We start from the raw sequence: 21164 nt of genomic DNA on the forward strand, positions 1-21164 counted from the left end.
CTAAAATAATTTGTTTTAATGATGGAATGGGAATATTTCAGTGAAAGGCTTTGGATACCACATGCGACATCATGAGTACCTGCCAGAATAAAAAACGAGTAACTTGAACCAACATATATCCCACTGCCTCTACCTGGCCACATCCCACAGCTGGATTTGACTCCCTGTTTGGCGCCAGCTGTCTCACCGTGTCTGTGACCATGAAACTATCCAAGCAGCTCACCATTACATGCAGCTCAAAGGGAAATGGAGTAAACCACAAAAAGGCTTAATAATACAATTCTTCTTACTGCACCGAAAAAAAGCAGCCAGACTTAACTTGATGAAATTAGAATAATTTGAATGATCATTTAATGCAACTATTGTTTCACTAAAGGGAATACTGGAATTTAAAGACAGGATCAGAAGGATTTGAGTGGTAAGGATGCCTGCATTTATGAAAATAGAGATAGCATAACAAAATAATAAATGAGAATAGTGTTTATTAACACTGACAAAGTCTTCATTCTTGCCCATTTTTGGTACAAAATGTGGATATAGTCCAATAAGCAGCCTAAATGCAACTTGTAGCCAAAATCAGAGCAAGCTGTCCAACTGCATGTTAAATTATTATACCGAAATCATTATAAATACATACACAACTCGATCAGTGGCTCTCTCCCCACTAGAAGTCTTAGCCTCCACTCTATCAGAGCTCACAAATTGTCACTATCAGCTACTGAACAAGAAAACTAGGGACATCTTTGCCTGCTTTTGGGGGTAGACACAGATTGAACTGAATTTGTTTTTTTCATTTTTATCCTTTTGAAACAAACTCTGATTTCAAAGTAGGTCTTTCACAATGATTTTCATAATTTTGTCTTCTGTGTTGATAAGGTTTTGCTACAGGAAAGAATATCAGGATGCAAGGCGATGTTTATCTTTGCAGTGGCTGCAAGAAGTTTCAGTTTTAGAAGATCAACAATCTCCTTCAGGCATCACTGGATGATCCTTCAGCCCACTAATTTCTGCAGAAAACTTCTATACAACATTTTAAATACAAAAGGTACAAAAATGCAGGAAAAAAATGAATTTCCTATATTAAAATTTGGGAAAAATTTCAAAGCAGTCAAAATACCTAATTTCAACATTTTTCATGATGCTTTATCTCTTATTCATACCAACTGCGTTTCAAATTTATGGCAATTTCAAAATTTAAACTAGCAGGTTAAATCAGTAACATTTTGAAAACAGTTTTGAGCGATTTAATGATAAGTATATTTTAGAATATATGTAACTATACTGAAACTTTTGAAAATCTGACGTCCTAAGAGCATTTAAAAATACTTTTTCCCTGTCTATGTGAAAGGAACGTTTATTTTGGAACACACGTCTCAGTTTGATGAAGTGGCCAGTTTTGCCAATTAAATTATTTTTCTACTAAGATATAACTTGCTGTTAAATTGATTATCTTGTACATTTTTAACCTTACACATGTGTGTAGATATTGTTTTACAGCATCCTCGAAAAAAGGGATGCTTGGTCTTGAAATGTACATCTTTCCTGTCATAATAGCATGGAAATATTAGAAAGTGTACATCTTTCAATATGTGGTATTCTGGTACAATGAGAAAAGGATCTCTGTCTCTTCTTCCAAGCACTTCTCAGCTTTTAGCATATTTAGGTATCTTGTGTTTAACCATCTGAAAAGCTTTCTGAGGAGAACATGACTGGTCCAAAATGATGATGGAAGGATCTGAAAACCAGGGGATTTCAGACAAATGTGAGAAGAATATATTTGTTCTATTTCTCTCTCTTTTTTATTTTTATTTTTTTAATATAAAGTTGTTTTCCCAGAAGCATTGGCAGAGAATTGCAGTCAATGGCACGACAGGGTGCTGATGCCTGGAGTTTTGTTGCACACACACGTGCATGTTTACATGACCTGGGAGGCACAGTGAGCAAGTTATTGGGCCAGCGCAGCCTGCCAAGAGGCCAGCTCATGCACAGTGAAGCATTAATCCACCTATTTTGCTTTTTGGATGTGAGTTAACCTCTCTAGTAGTGCAGGGACATATACATCACCTGCTAGGCGTCCTCTCTTTTTTTTTTTAATTATTATTATTATTTTTGTATTAAGTGGCATAGGTGGGACAAGTCTGTCTTTACTTCTCACTCTTTCTGACATCACCTTCTGGGGACACTGATTTTTAGAAAATCGGTGGGATGACCAATAGAATGATATTGATGCATTACCCCCAAGAGCAAACTGGAGTGGGATACTCTTGCTGTTAGGACATTACTCAGTTTCCCAGACAGAGGTGTCTAATGCCATCCGGTGCTTGGGCCATCTGATTAGTGCTACCAGATACAACAGGCAAGGCCTGATGGAGTAGCTGTAGCACCTAAAATTCCACTGGATGATCACTGTTAGGCAGTTTAATGCTTTTTCTAGTACCACAACCGATGCCTGCTAATGACTGAGTGGTTGCACCCCTTGGCATCAGCTTCCTGAATCTCCATGTGAGCCCAGTCCCAGGCACTTCCCTGACCTGGCAGTAATATGGCTAGAGCTCTAGGAATCCAGCAGCTAAACCTGTGGGCTGAGGGCTAAAACACACACACACAGGCAGATTCAAAAGGTGTTTGAGAACATCTAACCTAGCCCAAGAAATAAACCATCAGAATCCAGTGCAAGCTGGAAAGAAATGTCTAGTCTGGTTGACCAAGCAGCTCTAGATCTCAGTCTAGATCATACACGGCACAGGTATTTTGATCTAAACTGTCAAAGTTACTTTTTGCAGTAACTAGAAAGCATTATTATGCCAAGAAAAAGCAAAAGAATGATGTTCAGTCTTTTTCAAATTCTGGACAATATCCTACAAAATATAAAATACAAAAAAAAACACAAAACAAAACAAAAAACCACAGAATCACAGAATTGTAGGGGTTGGAAGGGACCTCAAGAGATCATCGGGTCCAATCCCCCTGCCAAAGCTGGTTCCCTAGAGCAGGTTGCTCAGGTAGGTGTCCAGACAGGCCTTGAATATCTCCAGAGAAGGAGACTCCACAACCTCCCTGGGCAGCCTGTTCTAGTGAAATCCCTCACATTAAGTGTACAGTGTAATTTTTCCATATTGTTGGGAGACTGGCTGACCTGTGAAGATGCAGTCAGTTGTTACTGTACACTCTCACAGCTACATGAAGCAATCTTTCAGTTGCTGCTAAGTGATAGTGACATTCAGTTCCACTAAAATGGTTAGAAACAGCAAGTGTGAAGAGACTGTGCCAAATAAAGTTGTTTTGTCCCCTAATTTATGACCCATGGATCTGATTCTAAATTCCCCAGGATTGAGTAAATGAGGCACAGCTTTAATCCATCAAATTAAAATCTACATTACCACAATGTGAGAAGGCAACTCCAAAGATCATCTTTCATGTTCTGTAGAACTAGTCACTAAATATAAATTAACACACTGCAAAGTCTGGTCTTGATAATGATGCCTACTTCTCAATGACATGGTAAGGCAAGGAAATAGTAAACCCATGCCATATACAGCTTTTATGAAGCATGATCTTATTTTCCTTATATAAAGATTTACAAATATAATTTTATTATTTATAATTATTATTATAAAACTGTAAATATTCATTTGTCTTTATAAATATATGTTTCTATATATTTTCCTTCCAGTAAATATTACATAAATTTACTTCTCTCAGAAAAATTAATTTAAAGCTATTTATATTTGCTTTATTCTCTCCCCTCTATAGATATAACTTTAGCTCTTTCTCCTGCACTTGAATGATGCTTACTGATACATGCTTATATTGTGTTCAACTTAGCTTCAACCATGTTAGAGCTATGATGTTAGTTTAAACACTATGGGCAAATAAGTCTCACCATAATGCTTCTATTAAAAAATAAACATTTGGTTTAAGTTAGTTGTTTAAGTTTCCTCCCTCATCAATAAAGAAAGAATGGTACCTTAACTGCAATTCATCCCATGCTGATGCATGTCTGAGATAGCTGTGTTACACCAGCGTTTTGTGTCCTTTTTCAATGACTGCAGAAGGAGCCTAGGAGACTGCTTTAGACTGGATGAGATTTATCCTGCTCAGTGTTTGTTCTGCTCTTAGAGAAAAAATTGTTCCACTCCTCACCCCCTTTTTTTACAAAATAAATCATTCAACTTCTCAGGTAAATCCCCTTTCTTCGGTGCACTGCAGAGATGATAGGCTCCTGTAATGATAACATCAGGACCTTTTTTCCCTGGGCTGAGTATGAGCATGTCTACACAGTACCGTAGTTGCTGGGCCAGGAGGTTCAAGTTTTCTGAGGCCGGGTTATGCAGGCAGCAGTATAGCAGAGGACTGATGAAACGTGAGTATTACTGTTGGTAATATAGTGTGTCAAAGGAAGAGAGAAATGGTGAGAGTGTCAAGTATCTTACAACTCCTTCCTTCCACCTGCCACACTCCGTGTCCTGTAAGAAGACGCCTATATTTGTATTTGACTTAACTATTCTATGTTCCCTTTATAGTTAATGGAAAGAAGCACACAATTTTGAGTCCATTTAATGTTTCCTTAAGCTGAAAACTTACACGAGAACAGGTAAATCACATCCTAAAACTTCCCATTTGCCTCTTCACTAAATGGGGTCTAGGCAGGCGGCTCTGAGCTAGATGTCTCTGCACGTGCAGGACAAATCCCTGTTCCTCTTCAGCCCCTCACTGTGACAGAGGAAAATATACGAAAGACTTGCTGAGAAGGTCCAAACTATAATAGACTGAAGGTCATGCTCATTTTAGAATTTATGTGTTGTCCAAAAAATATGAACCTGTTATGACTAGCATTTATGAAGTACTGGGAAATGCAGGGGGTGATGTGGGCAGAGGCCAGCACTACCTTGAGGTTGGTACCCTGCACACTGACCCAATCACTTTGATATAGCTAAAGTCAATATTTGCCTAAGGTGAACAAATTCTCTGCTGTTGAGCTTTTATGAAGGAGAGGGGAAAAAAAGACCAAAAAAGAGTAAGAAGCCCCATTTGGATAATGATTTTTTACGGCACCAGCAGTGGTGAACGCTGTCAACTAAATGTTCACCACTTATAGAGTTAACAGAAAACTGTTTTGTTAAAAGAAAATTCTACAAAGAGACTACCTGCTAGCATTTTGACTACTGTATTGGAAAACTGAAACATGTGCATGGGTACTTTCTAAAATTACACATTAAATTACAAGTTTCCTTCCATCCAGAAGATTTCATATATCTCCTTACAAACACTACATGTAAATTTTAGTTGTTACTTGTTATATGACTATTTAACATTAAATATAAAACTAGAAAACATCCAATGTCAAAGAATGTGGTTGCTCACAATGGCCAAAAATCGATAATTCTTCACAGTCTTCCAGCATTAAGAATTACAGCAAAATCTCCCCATCGTCTTCTCGCTGGCCTTGCCCAACAAGGAGAAACACCTCTGTGAAGCCAACAGGCCCAACAGGACTCCATTCCTTAGGGACTGGCTAGGCCGTCCCACCAGAAACAAGTGTCACAAAAACCCTGAAAAGCTGGGAATCTTGTTAGTGAACAGACTTGCTGTGCCTGATGCTTCAGGTTTATCAATAGTAACATTATTTAATTAACCAACTAATAAAAATAACTACTTCTGCTTGCAGGTAGGAGTTATCACAAATTATTTATGAGGATTACAAAGGCTTTCAGGGTGAGGTGTGCTGACTTTTTTTTGCTAGAAACTCTTAAATGCGTTTGTTATAGAAGAAAAAGGTGGTTCCGACCTGTCATGCCTCAGTGCCCTCATATCAACATAGACTGTGGTTGGATCCGGTCCAGATGTCCCCTGTAAACAACAACATCAGTTAATCAGAACTTGAAGGCTGGGAGGAGAAAAGAGATTTACCCCCCGAATAACTGAACATTCATTTCACTGCTAATTATACTAATCAAACGACAAGTTATATTTAAGCTGTTCATCAAACAAAGCTCAGCTTTACAGAGTCAGCTTTACAGAGCACCTGAAAACATACCTACCGTCAGGTACTTGTTACCTCGTGGTTGGTAAAACGCATCAAGCGGCCATACTATTTAACCAAACACATGTCAACAGAGGTTTTATTTGCTACAAAAGGCCAAGTATTCAGCATGTGGATACATACAAAAAATGTTAAACACATTTTGCCATATAAAGGAATGCAGAAACGCCAAGAGGAGACATAGTTTAATGGCAGAAGCACATGGTCAGGAATGTGAAGCATGGTTTACTGAGAATCTTCCACACATGCAACAGAGAATATATTTGAAGCTAAAGATATTAAAGGTAGCACGCATGACACGAACCAGTGTGGACTGAAGATCTATAAGCAATTATTCTGTTCCTTTTCGGTCTTCCACTGCATAATTTAAACCCTCGTTTTATGTCATAATATTTAGTTACTTGAATAATAGTAGGCTAATTCGAGTTTCCTTTTATGCAGAGATGATAGAGTCTTTTAGGCCTTTCCACCCACAGCTTTGCTGCAGTCTTGTAACCTGCTATGATTTTCCCTTATCCAAGACTTCAAACTCATCACTATACAACTTCATTGGAATTTTCAGTGCTGTAATCTAAGGCTCTTTTCTCTGCTGCATAGCTCACATCACTGCTAAACAGAAAGCTAGAAGAAAAGCACAACTTCATTTTTGAACACTGGAACTTTGGAAATCGTTTTTTTTTCTTTTTTTCCATCAGATAAATTCACCTAGCCCAGGTAGTGTACAAGTGCAGGAACTCCTTTATCAGTTATTTAGATCTTAATTATTTAAAACAGCAGACAGCATCAATTCCCAGTGATTTCGGTCCTGTTTGGGATATACTAGAGTACAATTCTTCACATTAAGTATGTCTGAGGTTAAATTTTGTGTTTCTGCAATGCTGGCCAGTAGCTCCATGATTCATTTAGCACTAAAAATTGTGAGAGAATTCAATGAATACATAATTTTGTATCTAAAGGGGAAAAGAGCTACCAGTACTGATTGATACTTACTGTACAGACACTGATAGTGACCCACCACCAGAGGAGAAAAAGAGTAATAGAGCTGCACATGCATGTTAGCCTCTTTAGCTTGTTATACACAATACAAGATACAATATCCTCTCTAGCTATTAACGACACGATTTTGAGTCTACTAGTAAACTCAGCAGTGTAACAGACTAGTGCTGAGCGGAGAGCTTATTTCAAATATATGCAATGTTAAAAACAAAAAACGAGAAAAAATTGTTTATTGTTAAAAAATAAAACTAAACTTGAATTGGTTTATAAAATAATGAAAATCAAAGACAATCACTATGGTATTTGTTATTTTCAGTGTGAATGAAAGAGTTACAACAGACAACTAATATTTGATGAAACCTGCATCCAGATAAAGCTATAATGGACTTGTATATAATTTCATAGGATCTGAAAATCCCCAAATCTCCAGACTCAATTTCTAGTCTGTCCCACTGTTGGAAGCTGATAGGTGGGTATTGAGGGAACATGAAAATCCCCTACCTGCTCGGCCAGCTTCCCCAGCCTGTGAGGCTATAGCAGCAGGAATAGCAGGGATGAGGGAGAGAAGGAAAGAAGGTAACACAAGACGAAAATAATAGTAAAAAATGGGAATGAAGGGTGGGAGAAAAAAAAAAAGAGGAGAATGCAAAAAGCAGGGAGTAAAATAAAAAGAAAAACAATGTCAAATACAGGAATCTTACAAATTAACCATTATACCATTAAAGGTTAAAAAAAGTAAAAAATGAGGTGTCAACATTTTAGTAGAGCAACAGAAGAGACAGCTGTAGACTGCTAACCTTGGACAAACAGACTTAAATGGTTTTAGGACACTACAGACAATGTTGTTAGTGGAAAACATGTGTCTAGCATACTGATTTTTTATTTATTTTTTTTTTGTGAATAAGTCAGTAAACATTATGGCCCTGCTATTTTAATGCACATCCATTGAGACAGGGGTTCCAAGTCTGCCATTTCACTACTAGAAGTTTGTAAGCGATGTCCTGTAGAAACCATAAGTAAGCTCTCTTTTGGGAAAAAAGTAATTAGTATACAATGGAGAAAAGAGAATGATACTTACAACTTGTTTCATACAGATTAACCTGCTCCTAGAGTGAAATAAAATTAAGGCTTCTTCCACAATCTAATTACTATAAGACCATAACTAAATGGAGTAACTTCATAGTTCAGTAACTCTTCATTCTTAGTCTATTTTCTACTATAAACAATGTAATACTTATATAGAACAGTAAAATTAAAAACCAATAGAAACCCATCAGTTCTCCACCACGATCGATAATGTAGTGAAGAGACAAAACACAGTCATGACTAGTCGTAAGTTGCTACTGTCATGTTGAATTCCTAACCAAAGATGGTTGCTGCGGGACTTAACCCTATAACTTGCGAAAATAAGTAGCTCTGAGTGCACTGCCATTTCACATCCCGTTTGTTAAACTTCTGAATTCCAGCAAAGTTAAAAACTACAGGAAGCCGCCACAGCAGCATATAAAAATAGATATATTTTGGATGCGGGGGAAGATGAAGCTTTTTAAAATATAGGATGGATCTGCTTCTTACACTGCTACCCGAAAATAGAAATCTTACTAATAATCCAAGTTGAACACTGCAGTGTAACTGCAACAAAGCAGGGGAGTTGATGAAATTCATCAGTTATATAATTCATTGCTTGTGACTATTCTGCAGGTCCAGAGAGGTCTTCGAGTGTCTGAGCCTCGTACTGATTTTATCTAAGGCCTTAACAAACAGCAGTTGAGGTCTCAGCATTGTTTTAAAGAAGCAGGATCTTATCCAAGACCTGAGTGACTGACTCAATTTGTGCACATTTATTTTGTGAGACAGAGATGGAGCATATCTGTAACACTGGTAACAGGAAAACCACAACAGAACCTCTGTTGTGTCTGATACTTAGTAAGGACATGCTAGGCAGTGTTGAAGGAAATAAAATGGGCTAAAAAGCTTTTTCTGCCTGAAAACTCGTACATCATCAGTCATATCCTTTGGAATAAATAAATGTCTTGCCCACAGGATGCCACCAGGGAACCATCCAAGGCCGATGCCAATCTCTGCAACATGCCAGGCATTTATTCTCTGAGAAAACTTTGCAGGTCAAAACCGCACCAAGAACCACCATACCAATTAGGAGAGATGACAATGTGCCAGCACTCAGCCTGCACCTAATCTCCACTGCAGTTAAAGGCCCAGCTATGTGCTCTCCTCTCCTTCCCTCCCCAAAGTTAAAAACCAACTACCTGGCAAACAGAAGTCCGAAGAATTTAAAAATAACTGTTTTGCTTCATTTCATTTCATTTTGCTGTCTGGGCTTGTGGCCTCAATGTTTATACTTCTGAGACTACTCCTGCTCTAGTGATGCTCAGAGATAAGATTTTTTGATGTACACTTCCCAATCTCACATACGCAAGCACAGCAGCTGGAGCTGTGAAAAGAACTTCAGAGCATGACTCATAATACAGGTGGGGGAACAGAATCTGATGGAGCTCACCCAGAGCTGCAGCACGGTGCTAAATGTGAATCATCCACAGAGTGCCTGTTGCACTCCTCTCATAGCAAGCTCTTACTACTTTTAATATGGAGGATCCTCAAAGAAGTGCAATCTATCACTAAGGATAAAGTAATGTTATCTTTAACCCCTAAATTAACTGACAAAGTTCCCTTTGCTAGACAGTGACGGAGGGATTCATTTCATATAGTTTCAGTCATTAGAGAAGAAAGTGTGCAGTGTAAGGCAGGAAGTACCTCCTGATGGTGATGAATCCCAAGATGTGCACCTGAGATCAGCTGAATGACACTCTCCTTGGAACCATTTCTTTGTCTCTACTGCCTATAGATGGACAATAGATAACTAACTTTGTCCTAGTGTCTAACTTCAAGGCGAATTAAATGAAGCCAGATGAATCCTGCTCCCCTGCTCTAGCTTGCACATTTTCAGGGATAACTAAGGAAAATGAAACAAAGTTTATCCTCAACTGAAATTACGTAGCAGGTTGAATAAAATTCTACTATTTATTTCGAGTGTTTAAATGGAAATTAGCTAAAATCCTAGAAAACCATCTGTGCTGCTGTAAGAAAGGGGCTACTTTTCATATCTATTTCTCTCTCTCTCTCTTGAGAATGCTAAGATGCTAGTTAATGAGAATTAGAATACGCTGGATGCAATCTTTTCATCTCAGAAATAGCTGGACAATTATCGGTGACTGTACTGTCATAAAAGGTCAGATATTAATGGTATTTAAGTCCCTAAAGATGGAGAAAATTATTTATTTTCAAAAGCATACCTCTAAAAATCTAGTCCAAAGAGATTACATCAAAAGACACATAGCACATTTGCTCTAAATTTGAGAGGAAATGAATACAAATGACAGTACATTAGTCTGTCAGTGATCCTAATCCTGAAATTATAATTCATTTGGTAGGCTAAGACTCTTTTGTACCAAAGAGATTATCATAATGATTTCCTTTTCAAAGTAATCTTTAATAAAAGGTCAAATTCTGCTGTGAAGTTGTATACACATACACAGAGATACATCTCTTCTTCAAATAGGGGTGGAAAACAGTAAAAGCTTTTTGAAAAATCAGTGTACTTTCCCCTTGAAACACCTGAGCCTTAATTTAACCAAAAAAAAAAAAAAAAAAGGAAGTTAAAAAGGTATCAAAAACCACATCCAATTTGCATTAGAGGCAGTCCATGGAGAAGAAATCCTGGACAGGCTTTTTGCTGGTACGGGGCCGCAGCTGAACAGTGAGATACGTTTAGAAAAGTGATAAGTAGGTATAAGATTTAGAATGACACTAGAATAGGCTGGATCACAGTTGTTGCTGTGAAAGATGGTGTCCCAGGAAACACACGCTAACCTCACAGACCATATAACTTGAAAGAAAAAATGGAAAGGCAGATGCTATTGACTCAAACATGTTTAGAAGTATTTTTATGCGATGTGAAGCATACAGAAATCATGAGCAATTTCTGGAACATACTGGAGACAATGTTAATTTAAGGAACATTGTTGACCAAGGATTAAAATTCATTCTGTTCCTCAGCCCAGAAAATGGAATAGCCCCCAAGCTACTGTGGAGTATCACTAGCCATAATCTTCCAGAACATTTGGAAAGAGCATTCAGTCTAATTCAGCATTCAGTCTTTGGCAGTGCCTACTACCAGATGCTTCGAAGGATGCAATCCTGTATCTTTCTTTATATTCTCTGTCAAAATGATATGTTTTATGGTAATGCTCATGAGCATTATTACATCTTTAGTTATATTTCAATCCCCTTTAGAACTTGCCAAACTACTCCTGGCTTAAAATGCTTCAAAAAAGCATTCTACTTGGAAGGGTAATGTTACCAAATATAGACTGTTCTGAAATGGCTTTTTTTTTTTTTCATTCTAGCCACACCATTCTTTAAATTACATATGGCTTTTAGTTTGTCCTGTGAACTGAAATGTAAAATCTTAGTACAAGTAAATGAAGCCTGACACTAAGCTATATGATCAGCCAGGCTGTTAATCACCTCGCACTAGGATTGAGTGCTGTTCTTAAATTCATAGCCAGTATTATCAATAATATTCCTTCAGAGAGTTATCCAATTTTACAGTTTGTTCCAATATGCTCCTCCCACCCTCTTTTTTTATTGCTGAGCATGACTTTATCTGGTGCGGAACATCCCCTGGGAATGTCCTAGCTGTGTCCCCTCCCAGCTTCTTGCACATCCCCAGCCTTTTTGCTGGGTGAGGGAGGTAGGCAGAGTGAGAAACGGAGAAAGCCTGCCTGCTGCACGGCACTGTTCAGCAATAGTGAGACCACTGGTGTATTATCAGCACTGTATTAGTCACAAATCCAAAGGACTGCGCCAAAAGTGTTGCTGTGAAGAAGTTAATTCCACCCCATCACAGGCAGACCAGTACAATATTATTTCCAGTGAGGCTTACTTGGAGCCCTGGGCATTGAATCTGGGTTAGTGTCATTCGCCTGATTCTATTACTTGTCCTGAAAAAATGATTTACCTCCTAGGTGAAGCAGCCACTACTTATGAACAGTCCAGACTCCTGCAAGTCTGAAAAGGAGACTTTCATTAGTGGCAAGCAAACTTCTGCCACTGATCTGTCCTTGTTATCTTCATCCTTGGTCCGTACATGAACCAGAAGCCAGTGGGAGGTCATGGTATTTTTCAGAAAAAGCTCCACCTCAGCTGGCCAGGGAAGCTGGTGGACCCCGTCCTGGTCTGTCCGAGAATTCAAAGCAGTTGGCCAGGGATGTATGCCATCATTTCCCTCTTTCCCTCCTATGCTGGCGTTTCAGAATGGCTAACGATACAGGAATGAATTAGAAAACTGTTGTTACCAAGTAACTAGCCCATCTTTCTCCTCTGATCTCCCTTTATACTTGAGGGAAAATGAGAGTCAACCCCAGGTGTCCTTGCTGCCTGCAACACTCCTCCCAGTGAACTGTTTCAAGTTGCTTGGATTGCTGACTGGGAAAGCACACCAACCCACACCTGCTAACTGGCCTAAACTGGTACCTTCCGAATTATGTTGTCTCAGGTCAGAGTGCCTGATGTTTTCTGAGTTGTCCTCTCTGCCTTGTCACCATATAGCAGTCTAGATTTGGAGAAAGAAACAAAGAGGCCTGTATCCTTGCAAGGAAACATTCAGCAGAAGAGAATTCAAAACTTAGGTCAGTGTTTTTTATTCCTAACCCATGACAAAAACATGGGGAACATGTTGCTCTAGTCCACTGAAGTTTCTAAAAAGATCTAAAAGATGCATTTTTCTCTCAAGACTATTTCTCATTAGGGAAAAGATACATCTGTTTTAAAGGATCCAAGTGCTGCTTTTGAGACAACAGGAGACTTTCTTGAATTTTTATTCCTGGAGAATATTTACGGCAGCAACTACAGAATGTCAAACTATAGAATTCTATGTCTGGGACACAAAATGACTTTTAACCCTGCTCAACTGTGCCTTGTCATCTGTTTGATAATAATAATTAAAGTTACCGTGGGCCGAAGGGATATTGTGCTGACAATCAGAGAGAAAGCAAGTAGTCGTGGAGCTGTGTGATACCTTCTGTATTTATCTTCTGATAGCGTGCTAAACAACAAGGTGACTTTTAGCCAAGGCCTGATGAGAGCCATGATTCTTCAGTGATGTTGAACAGGGCAAGAGGGTAAGGCAGGCATAACACACAGACATACTTGTTCTGTGCTAAACCCATCACCTGTATTAGTCACATTTTTTTTGAATAAAATAAAAAATCTTTACATGGATGACAATCCAAATGCCTTATTTGTAGTGTCACTGAGAAGATCTGTTCTGGCTTTCACACCTAAGCAATTATGTAGGTCACATGCATAAGAAATTCCTTAATGTAACCCAAATGGGTATGGAACTTACCAGACTATGCAGTTGCCAGTGCAGAAGATTATTTCTGCATGATTTTAAAGGATTAATAAGTTGGAAATCATATTCTATCTGAGTAGGACACCTGTGGTAATATTATAGGGATAGTATGTAAGGTTCTGATACCAGATTTGGAAGGATGGGAAGAGATCAGGAGTCATAAAAATGAGAGACAGATCAGGAAAGAAGTCTTAAGATTCTTTATCTATTTATCAAAGACTAAGATTTGTATTATAATCATGAAAGAAATGAGATTCTTTATTCCAGATTAGAAAAACATACTAAAATAAAAAATGGCTGAGTCTAACACCACATGAATTTAAACTAGAAATAAGGCAGAAATAATTAAAAATTGAACACCTTATAAAAAGGGAAGTTTACTTTCATCACTTGGAGTCCTGAAAGATAAAATGATATGCTATAATTCAGCCTAAAACTATTTGCTTGGTGTAGCTATCACTAGGTGAAAACCTAGAGGCTATTCAGATCAGATAGTTACAGTGCTCCATCTGTCCTTAAAATCATGATTCAATAAAGATTCCTGGAGGTTAAATCCCATATTATCCCTGGGTACTTTCTTCTGATTAGTGGATCAAAACAGAATGAAAGATGCTGCAAAATAGTTTTTCATTTTAAGCAATAAATTGCATGCAGAAAAAAAAATATATAGTTAATAGTAAGGGCTGGAATTATTTTCTAAAGAGAAGGAATCAATTTTGTACCATATTAAAAGTAAGCACTTGCAAACTGGATTTTACCTTACATAACTCAATAATATTTCTGGAGTACAGAGTACACATTCTGCCACTACCATGCATTTTTCTGAATTACTGTATTCATGGGCAGGATAAATGCTATGAATGCAACATGAGAGGGATGAATAGTGTTCACTGACGAAGTAACAGAAGTTACTGCCTGTATATGCAAGAAGAACATTAAGTACTACATGCATTTTCTTAATATGCCTACAACAAAGCTGCCAAAGGGAATACAATGAGTATTTCTTAGTGGAAACCATCTTCATTTGAGCCTAAGTTAAAAATCTTACCTGCAAACATATAGCCAGGTTAACTCTACAGCCAAGTGACGTGCTGACTGCCCGAGGATGGAGACCAAGGTCTTTAAATAATTTTGAAAATGACTGAGTAAGAGCTATCCGAGGTCGTTCTTCAGCCACTACTACACATGTCCGTACTCGTGAGAGGTCCAGTCCCCTTGCCTAAAAGGAAGATAAAATGTAACAAAGGCCACAAAAGGGCAGACTTGAAGAAAAAAGGTCAGTAGCATTTAACTGCAGGTGTAACGATTCAAGACGGATAGAGGGTAAGGTGCCAGTATAATTTCAATCTTTCCTGGAAGCCGGATGGCCAGATGACAGTCTAATAGCTGTAGAAGAGCAGACATACTTGCTTGGCATTTCAGCAGGAGCATTTAGGAAGAGATGGGTATGCTCATTCCGAAGGGAGGCAATGCTATTTAGCAGTATTAATTCAGAATGCCACTGAATAACAGCAAACAGGAAGCATTGACTAGCCTTGGAAAAACTGATTAGGAAATTATTAACTGAGGATGGTAAGGACTGGAGACATCATAAAATGTTAGTATCCCAAGATCTAATTTATTTCAGTAGCATACTGGAAATTCTAGATGATTTCAGAAATGTAACTGGCTACCTGGCTTTTAATTCTGAGTTAAAAAAAAAAAATATCCAACCACCCTCCTTCCCCTACAATGAGGAAAATCCAGTTAAAGCAATATGGTACTTCTAAGTATGTGATTATTTAACTATATGGATCAAAACCAAACTAGTACCTCATATAATCATGGAATTTATAAAACATAATATACAAATGTATGTCGTATATTGGGTATCTTGGACTTTCACACCTCTGTTTTCCAGCATACGCCTACTAACACAGACTGTAACACAGATCAGAAAGCTTAGTTAAATAAAAGCATTTCCTTGATGTTTAAAAGCCTTGTGATCGGAAAGAGAATGATTGATATTAATATACAGCCTCTGGCAAGGAATAATATCAGTTCTGTGGAAGCTGCCCTTGCCCTCTGATGATTTTCTCAATGCATACATTTAGCATAACCACTCCGGGCAGAGAAGACCCAAACACTGTGCAGATTATGCAGAAGGACTGAATTACTTACCTTCAGTGACTCTGTTTGTGAACCCAGTCCCTTAGTACAAAGCTCCATGACCGAATACGAACAAAAAGTGTCTCTCACTTTGTACTGACTCACAGCAAGAAGCCACAGAGCAGGATTGGTCTCCAGTTCTGAGGGAGGAATCAAAATTGACTGGTGTCCTGAATAAACGCTGTAAAGATACAAGATTTGTTAACACATGCTAAATGCTTGTGCCTGCAGATGTTTACAAGCTATGTGGTACTAAAACATAAAGATTATCAAAATATGCACTGATCCATGGCAATGTCTTACAGTTCTCTACAGGTCCAGTAGTTTAACTTCAAGGGCCAAATTCTGCCTTTTGCTGTACATTTGGAATCTATGAGGATACAAAGAGGAATGCAGGCAGAACATGCTCCTGAAACACTACGTTACTCAAAATGCCAGTGTGCTTTGCTGTTAGAACTTGACTGAAGAGAGCAAAATAGCTAGGTTATTGATGGTGCTAATAAACACTATTATAATATCAACAAAAATTATGTGTTGCTGACAAATAATTAAGATTGAGTAATTACCATTTTAAGATACCTTGATTAAAAGAGTTCTTGATTACTTAACATGGAAATAACCTCTCTCCTGCTGAGGCAAGCAAGCGGTTTGCAATCATTTTCAGGGATGTAAATCTGGCCCCACTTCAACAATACTTGGGGCTTTACATTTCTGCTGTGAAAGTTTTTTTTCAAAAACCAAATATCCTACATCTTTTGTTTATTGGATACCCAGGGAGCACAAGTATTGAGAAAGATACTCACTAGGGTCCCTGAAGGAAATAATTATGTCAGAGCTAATTCCTTGCTACCCAAGACTCTTCCCCAGGGAAAATGTATTCCCAAACTGAGGTCTTTATTTCCTGTGGGTCCTATGTTGTTCACTCATCTCAGACAGCCAGATTTACCATCATTTTTACAGTCTCCATCAGATCTTAATCTGTGATTTGTAGATATTTCAGATCAGAACAGTCATAGCATAAACCTCCCAAATCACAGAAGTTCTGAAAAAGGACAATAAAGCCCCAGAGATTTATGATGCACAGGAGAGAAATTCATTTGTCAGTTGAAAAACTGAAATGCCAGCTTGCTAAAATAAAGCTGACGCTTTCACATTCAAGTGCCCTAGGTAAGACACCAAATGGATCTTTGTTTTCAGGAATGTGAGCATCTCCATAACATTTGATACTAAGAAGAAGAGAAGATACACACCTGGAAATTTTTGAAGATGTGCTGCTCACACAGTTTCCATCCTTGGTGAATGAGTGCCTCCTACCCCCCACAGCTGAGATCAGAGTGCTTGCAAAAGCTGTGCTATTCAGAACAACGTGCGTGTGACCTGTATATCTTTATGTGGTATGGTAAAGTCCAGCCACAAAGGCAGTTAATAAACCAAATAGTTTAGGTCTGCTTTGGAGTAGGAGCCAGAGGATGTCATGGAATATGTATGAAGTACAGTTCAAATAATTTCATTTATCATATGGTAAAATTTTATTTTGTCCACATTTGCTTGCCCACATTTACGCCACTCTTGGCGATTCATAAGCTGTGACTTGCCATGAAGAGATGTGTTCTCAGATGCAGTTAACATAACTACTATAGCACTCGATAGTCAAATGAAGCATTATGCTTTCATGTTGCTTTTATGGAATCAGAGTAAAGTATGGCTGAACCAGGAGTATGAGCTTCAAAAGAGTGTGAAAAGAGATGCTGGCAAAGCTACCAAAGCCTGAAAGGAGTACGTCCTGAGTTCAACTGACAGATCAAACCCAGCAAGGGAGTAGTAACAGATTTTACTATAAATATTACTTCACTCTTTCTTTCTCAGCCAGTTCCATTAAGTTTTTCAGATTCAGTATCAAACCCTTCCCCCATCCCTGAACTCTTCTAGTTGATGTGACCTCTATCAGGAGAAAAAAAATCTGCATAATAAGGAACAGGCTGCCAAGGGTCAAGTATGGGAGAATTATCAGATGATTCAGAACTGCATTAAGGTCCCTTAAGTGCCACTTATTCACCTGGACAGAACATCCCAAAATAAGAACAGAATCAGAACAAACTGTATCCCTGTACTGAAAAGTGCCCACACAAACTGCGGAGTACCAACGGAGGAAAACACTTGTTACCTGTAGTAGAGGAATGGAACATTGATTCCAAGTGCACTTTACCAGAAAATAGTCCAAAATTTGGGAATACAAATTCACAACAAAGACAAATCTTCCCTCCTCAGGAACACTAATAAGAGAGGGTGAACTGTCTTCCCCTCTTGATCAACTTAAGCTAAACAAGTAAGAAACGTATTTTTGCTCTCCCTCATGATCCCACCAAAAGCCATGCAGCAAAGCATGAGGGAGCCTGGATTTGGACGCAGAATAACCCCATCTTCTTGAGACTGAGGGAAACAAACACACTTATGATCAGACTAGGCAACAGCACACTTTTACCAGAAATTTCACTCTGATTAGATTTTTTTTTTCTGATTTATTAGATAAATGAAGATACTGCTAGTACCTTTTCTGAATTTTATAATCCCTCAGAAATACTGAGAAGTTTAGAACAGAAATGCAGAGCAGCAGGAAATACGGAGCAGGAAGGAAACTTTGTATTGTGCAGAACCTCAGATGTGTGCTGTTCTTGCCTACAGTACATAAACCTAAAGAATGAATACCATGCCTGGAAATTTGATTACCAACACAGCCTTTGCCTACGTAGCTGTGGTCTAATAAGCCATGTGCATCACCTGATTTGCTAGAGTAGTTGGTGGAGCTAGGAAAGGAACTACAAAGACACATTTCTGGGGGGAATGTGCCAGTGTCACAGCTGAACCGGTTAATGTAGCACCTGGCCACCATGATGTCAGCCACGACTTGGCTCACCTTCCTGAATTAATCTCAGAAACATTGAGCAGGTTTTGTGAATCACTCCAAGCAGCAAAACAGTCCTGGAAGCCTCATATCCTTGTGCATGTTCAGACTTTATGCTTCTACATTAACCCCACAGAAGCTGTATGTCACCAATGCTTCTGTGGAGAGAAGCTGAGAAATAAAAGATACTCCCTTGTATGGCTGGTTGAAATGTTTCTACCACTCTGGTGATTTCAAACCACTGTGAAATGTTACAGGGTGTTGGCTTAGCGTGAAAACAACAATTGAGCAGAGTGCTTGAACAGACTGCAGTTGTGGAAGGATGCTTTGGAGGATGCTGGATAAAGCTGTATATGGTCCCAAACGTATAGAAACTTTTGTCAACTTTGCCTCTGGTACATCTAGATACAGGACATTCTAGGTATGGTAGAGTTAATCCTGAAAATGAGGAACTCCAGGTAAATAGTACTATCTCACCTTCATGAAAGAAGACAGTCATCAAGAGATGGTTAGCTTTGCTAGTCTCATACTGGAAAACAACACAATTGTGGTGAACACTGGCATCAGGGTGATCATGTGGGATATTAAGAAAAGTTGGATGTTTAAATATAAATTCTGGAAGCTAAAATTACCATTCTGAAATTGAAACAGTACATAATGTATTGGAGTCAGAGCAATTTTAAAATTTAGTTATGTAAATATTGGGAAGAAACTGAAACAAGACCCTTTCTTCCACTTCTGTAGAAATCTGTTGCCACAAAAGTGACTTTCCCCTGATACAAGCCTTATAACAGCAGTAGACACAGTGTAGAACTGCAGAGACTGACAGTCCTGGACATCTCTGTCATGTTTAGGAATAGGCAAAAAAGAAGACAAAAAAGGAGACTGACTTCAGAGCACCCCTGCACCTGTATCCGGGCATTTTTACATTTGTAAAAATGACTTTTGGGATGCAAATGCAGAGTGAAATGCTGAAGTAGCTGAGGTAGGAGACCCCCGGTTAGAAATTATGTCTTCCTTCAGAGGACTGAAAAGCAATCTGGGGGAGAAGTATTCAGGTGATGGACAAAGCCTTGGATTTTGGCAGTAAGTGAAAAGCCCTGTCTGCCTGCACTGAGCAAGGGCTGCCCAAGGACAGGAATACTCCAGGTAAACACACCAGAATGTATTTTGGTACGACGGCGCCATCTGATCACAGCTCTGGTTCCACCGCCTGGCAGGCTGTTCTGGCAGCATACGGCGATGCCTGGAAGGACATCTTGGCAATTAACTGTTCCACTGAATCAAAGATTTACCCCATGTCGTGCTAAGGCAGATTAACAATAAACTCTGAGGTTTTATTATAGTTCCAGAAATTTTAGCAGGGCAATAAATGCTGACAAACGGCAACTGCAATTTGGAATTGCATTCTGGCAGGCTGTTAACACGCTGCTGCCCTCACTTCTGGTGCCCTTCTGAGGTGGTATTAGCTGCTTTTCTACTTAGCTGCTGGAGGCAGGTAGGTACTGCCGGGTCTTATAAGTATATGCATCTAGTTTCTGCATTTCTACAGGTGATATTTTGCTCTTGGTGATGAGGGACAGCATGGGTACTTGGCATTTGGTTAGGCCCCAAATAATTGAGTTGTTTTGCACATAATTCAAAGTCTGTGAAGGGAGTCAGCAGGCCAAGGGAATCTCAACAGGGCCAAGCAAAAGCCTTCGCAATCATCTGGACCAGAGCTGGTAGAAAGGACAAAAGAGGACATAGGGGACACTGCTTGGACATATGTCTCACGTAAACATCACAGGACTTGGGCCAAAATGAATCTTCAGTTATCCTGAAGACCCATTACATGCACTAAAAGGGGACTTTTGGAGAACAATGAAGATGAAAAAGAGCGTTCCTAACCTGGCATACTATGAGCACTGCTGCACATGGTGAGCAGATAATCTATCAGTACTGGAGACGCAGAAGTATCTCACAAAGAAGTTCAACCAAGAGCCAATGTAGAGCAAAAGGGAACACTGCGTAGAGCATGCAGGTCTTCCAAGAAAGGAAAAGACATCAACCATAAATTTTGATAGGCTTCTAATGCTGAGAACAGATCCAGACTTTGCAACTTCCATATCAGAGTACTGGGTGCCAATGAGAGTGGTGCCATAACCCAGGACCCTGCTTTAACTCGAGCTCTGGTGTAGGTACTCTAATCAGACAAGCGTATGCCTTTGGTTAATGCCGAAATGCCAGTACTGCCTGCTGGGACCATGCTGTTTGCCCTGAATGACAGCTAGATGTAACTCGAACTTCTAGCTACTGTCATTTCTTCAAAAGGCTTTAACCTCCCCCTTTCAGAGAAATGTTTTATCAAACTCTAACCTTGTAAGGGATGGTTTTTAACATGGCTCTAGATTGCTATTGGGCATTTCTGAACTGGTGTGTAACATCCCTGGGAAGTGTGTTGCTGACCGCTCCTGAGCATCCTACACAGCAGCATCAGGAGTGGAAATCATACAAAGTCACTTGAAACAATTTGGGGTGCTTAGCATCATTCCAACACGAAGATCCTTTATCTAAAAACTTCAAAGCAGGCAACCAAATCAAGGAAGCAAGTTTTAAAATTTTGGACACTGTTTTGATTTTGTTTTGGGAAAAAAAAAAAA

General features: G+C 39.0%; 1 protein-coding gene across 6 annotated transcripts in view; it reads right to left on the reverse strand.

The window, feature by feature from the left end:
* DIP2C (disco interacting protein 2 homolog C) overlaps positions 1-21164 on the reverse strand; it is a 317372-nt gene that overhangs the window by 23958 nt on the left and 272250 nt on the right. For 4 of the 6 annotated variants that reach the window (XM_080578243.1, XM_080578241.1, XM_080578240.1 and 1 more), the window contains 4 exons: positions 15633-15801; positions 14521-14691; positions 7541-7570; positions 5789-5850 (listed from right to left, as the gene is read on the reverse strand). In XM_080578243.1, the coding sequence (XP_080434369.1) occupies positions 5789-5850; positions 7541-7570; positions 14521-14691; positions 15633-15801 (432 nt within the window). The remainder of the gene's footprint in view (positions 1-5788; positions 5851-7540; positions 7571-14520; positions 14692-15632; positions 15802-21164) is intronic. The other 2 variants (XM_080578244.1, XM_080578242.1) reach the window with 1 other exon arrangement.

The sequence above is a fragment of the Anser brachyrhynchus genome (genome assembly GCF_964034855.1).
Source record: "Anser brachyrhynchus genome assembly, chromosome: 2".
Lineage (NCBI taxonomy): Eukaryota > Metazoa > Chordata > Aves > Anseriformes > Anatidae > Anser > Anser brachyrhynchus.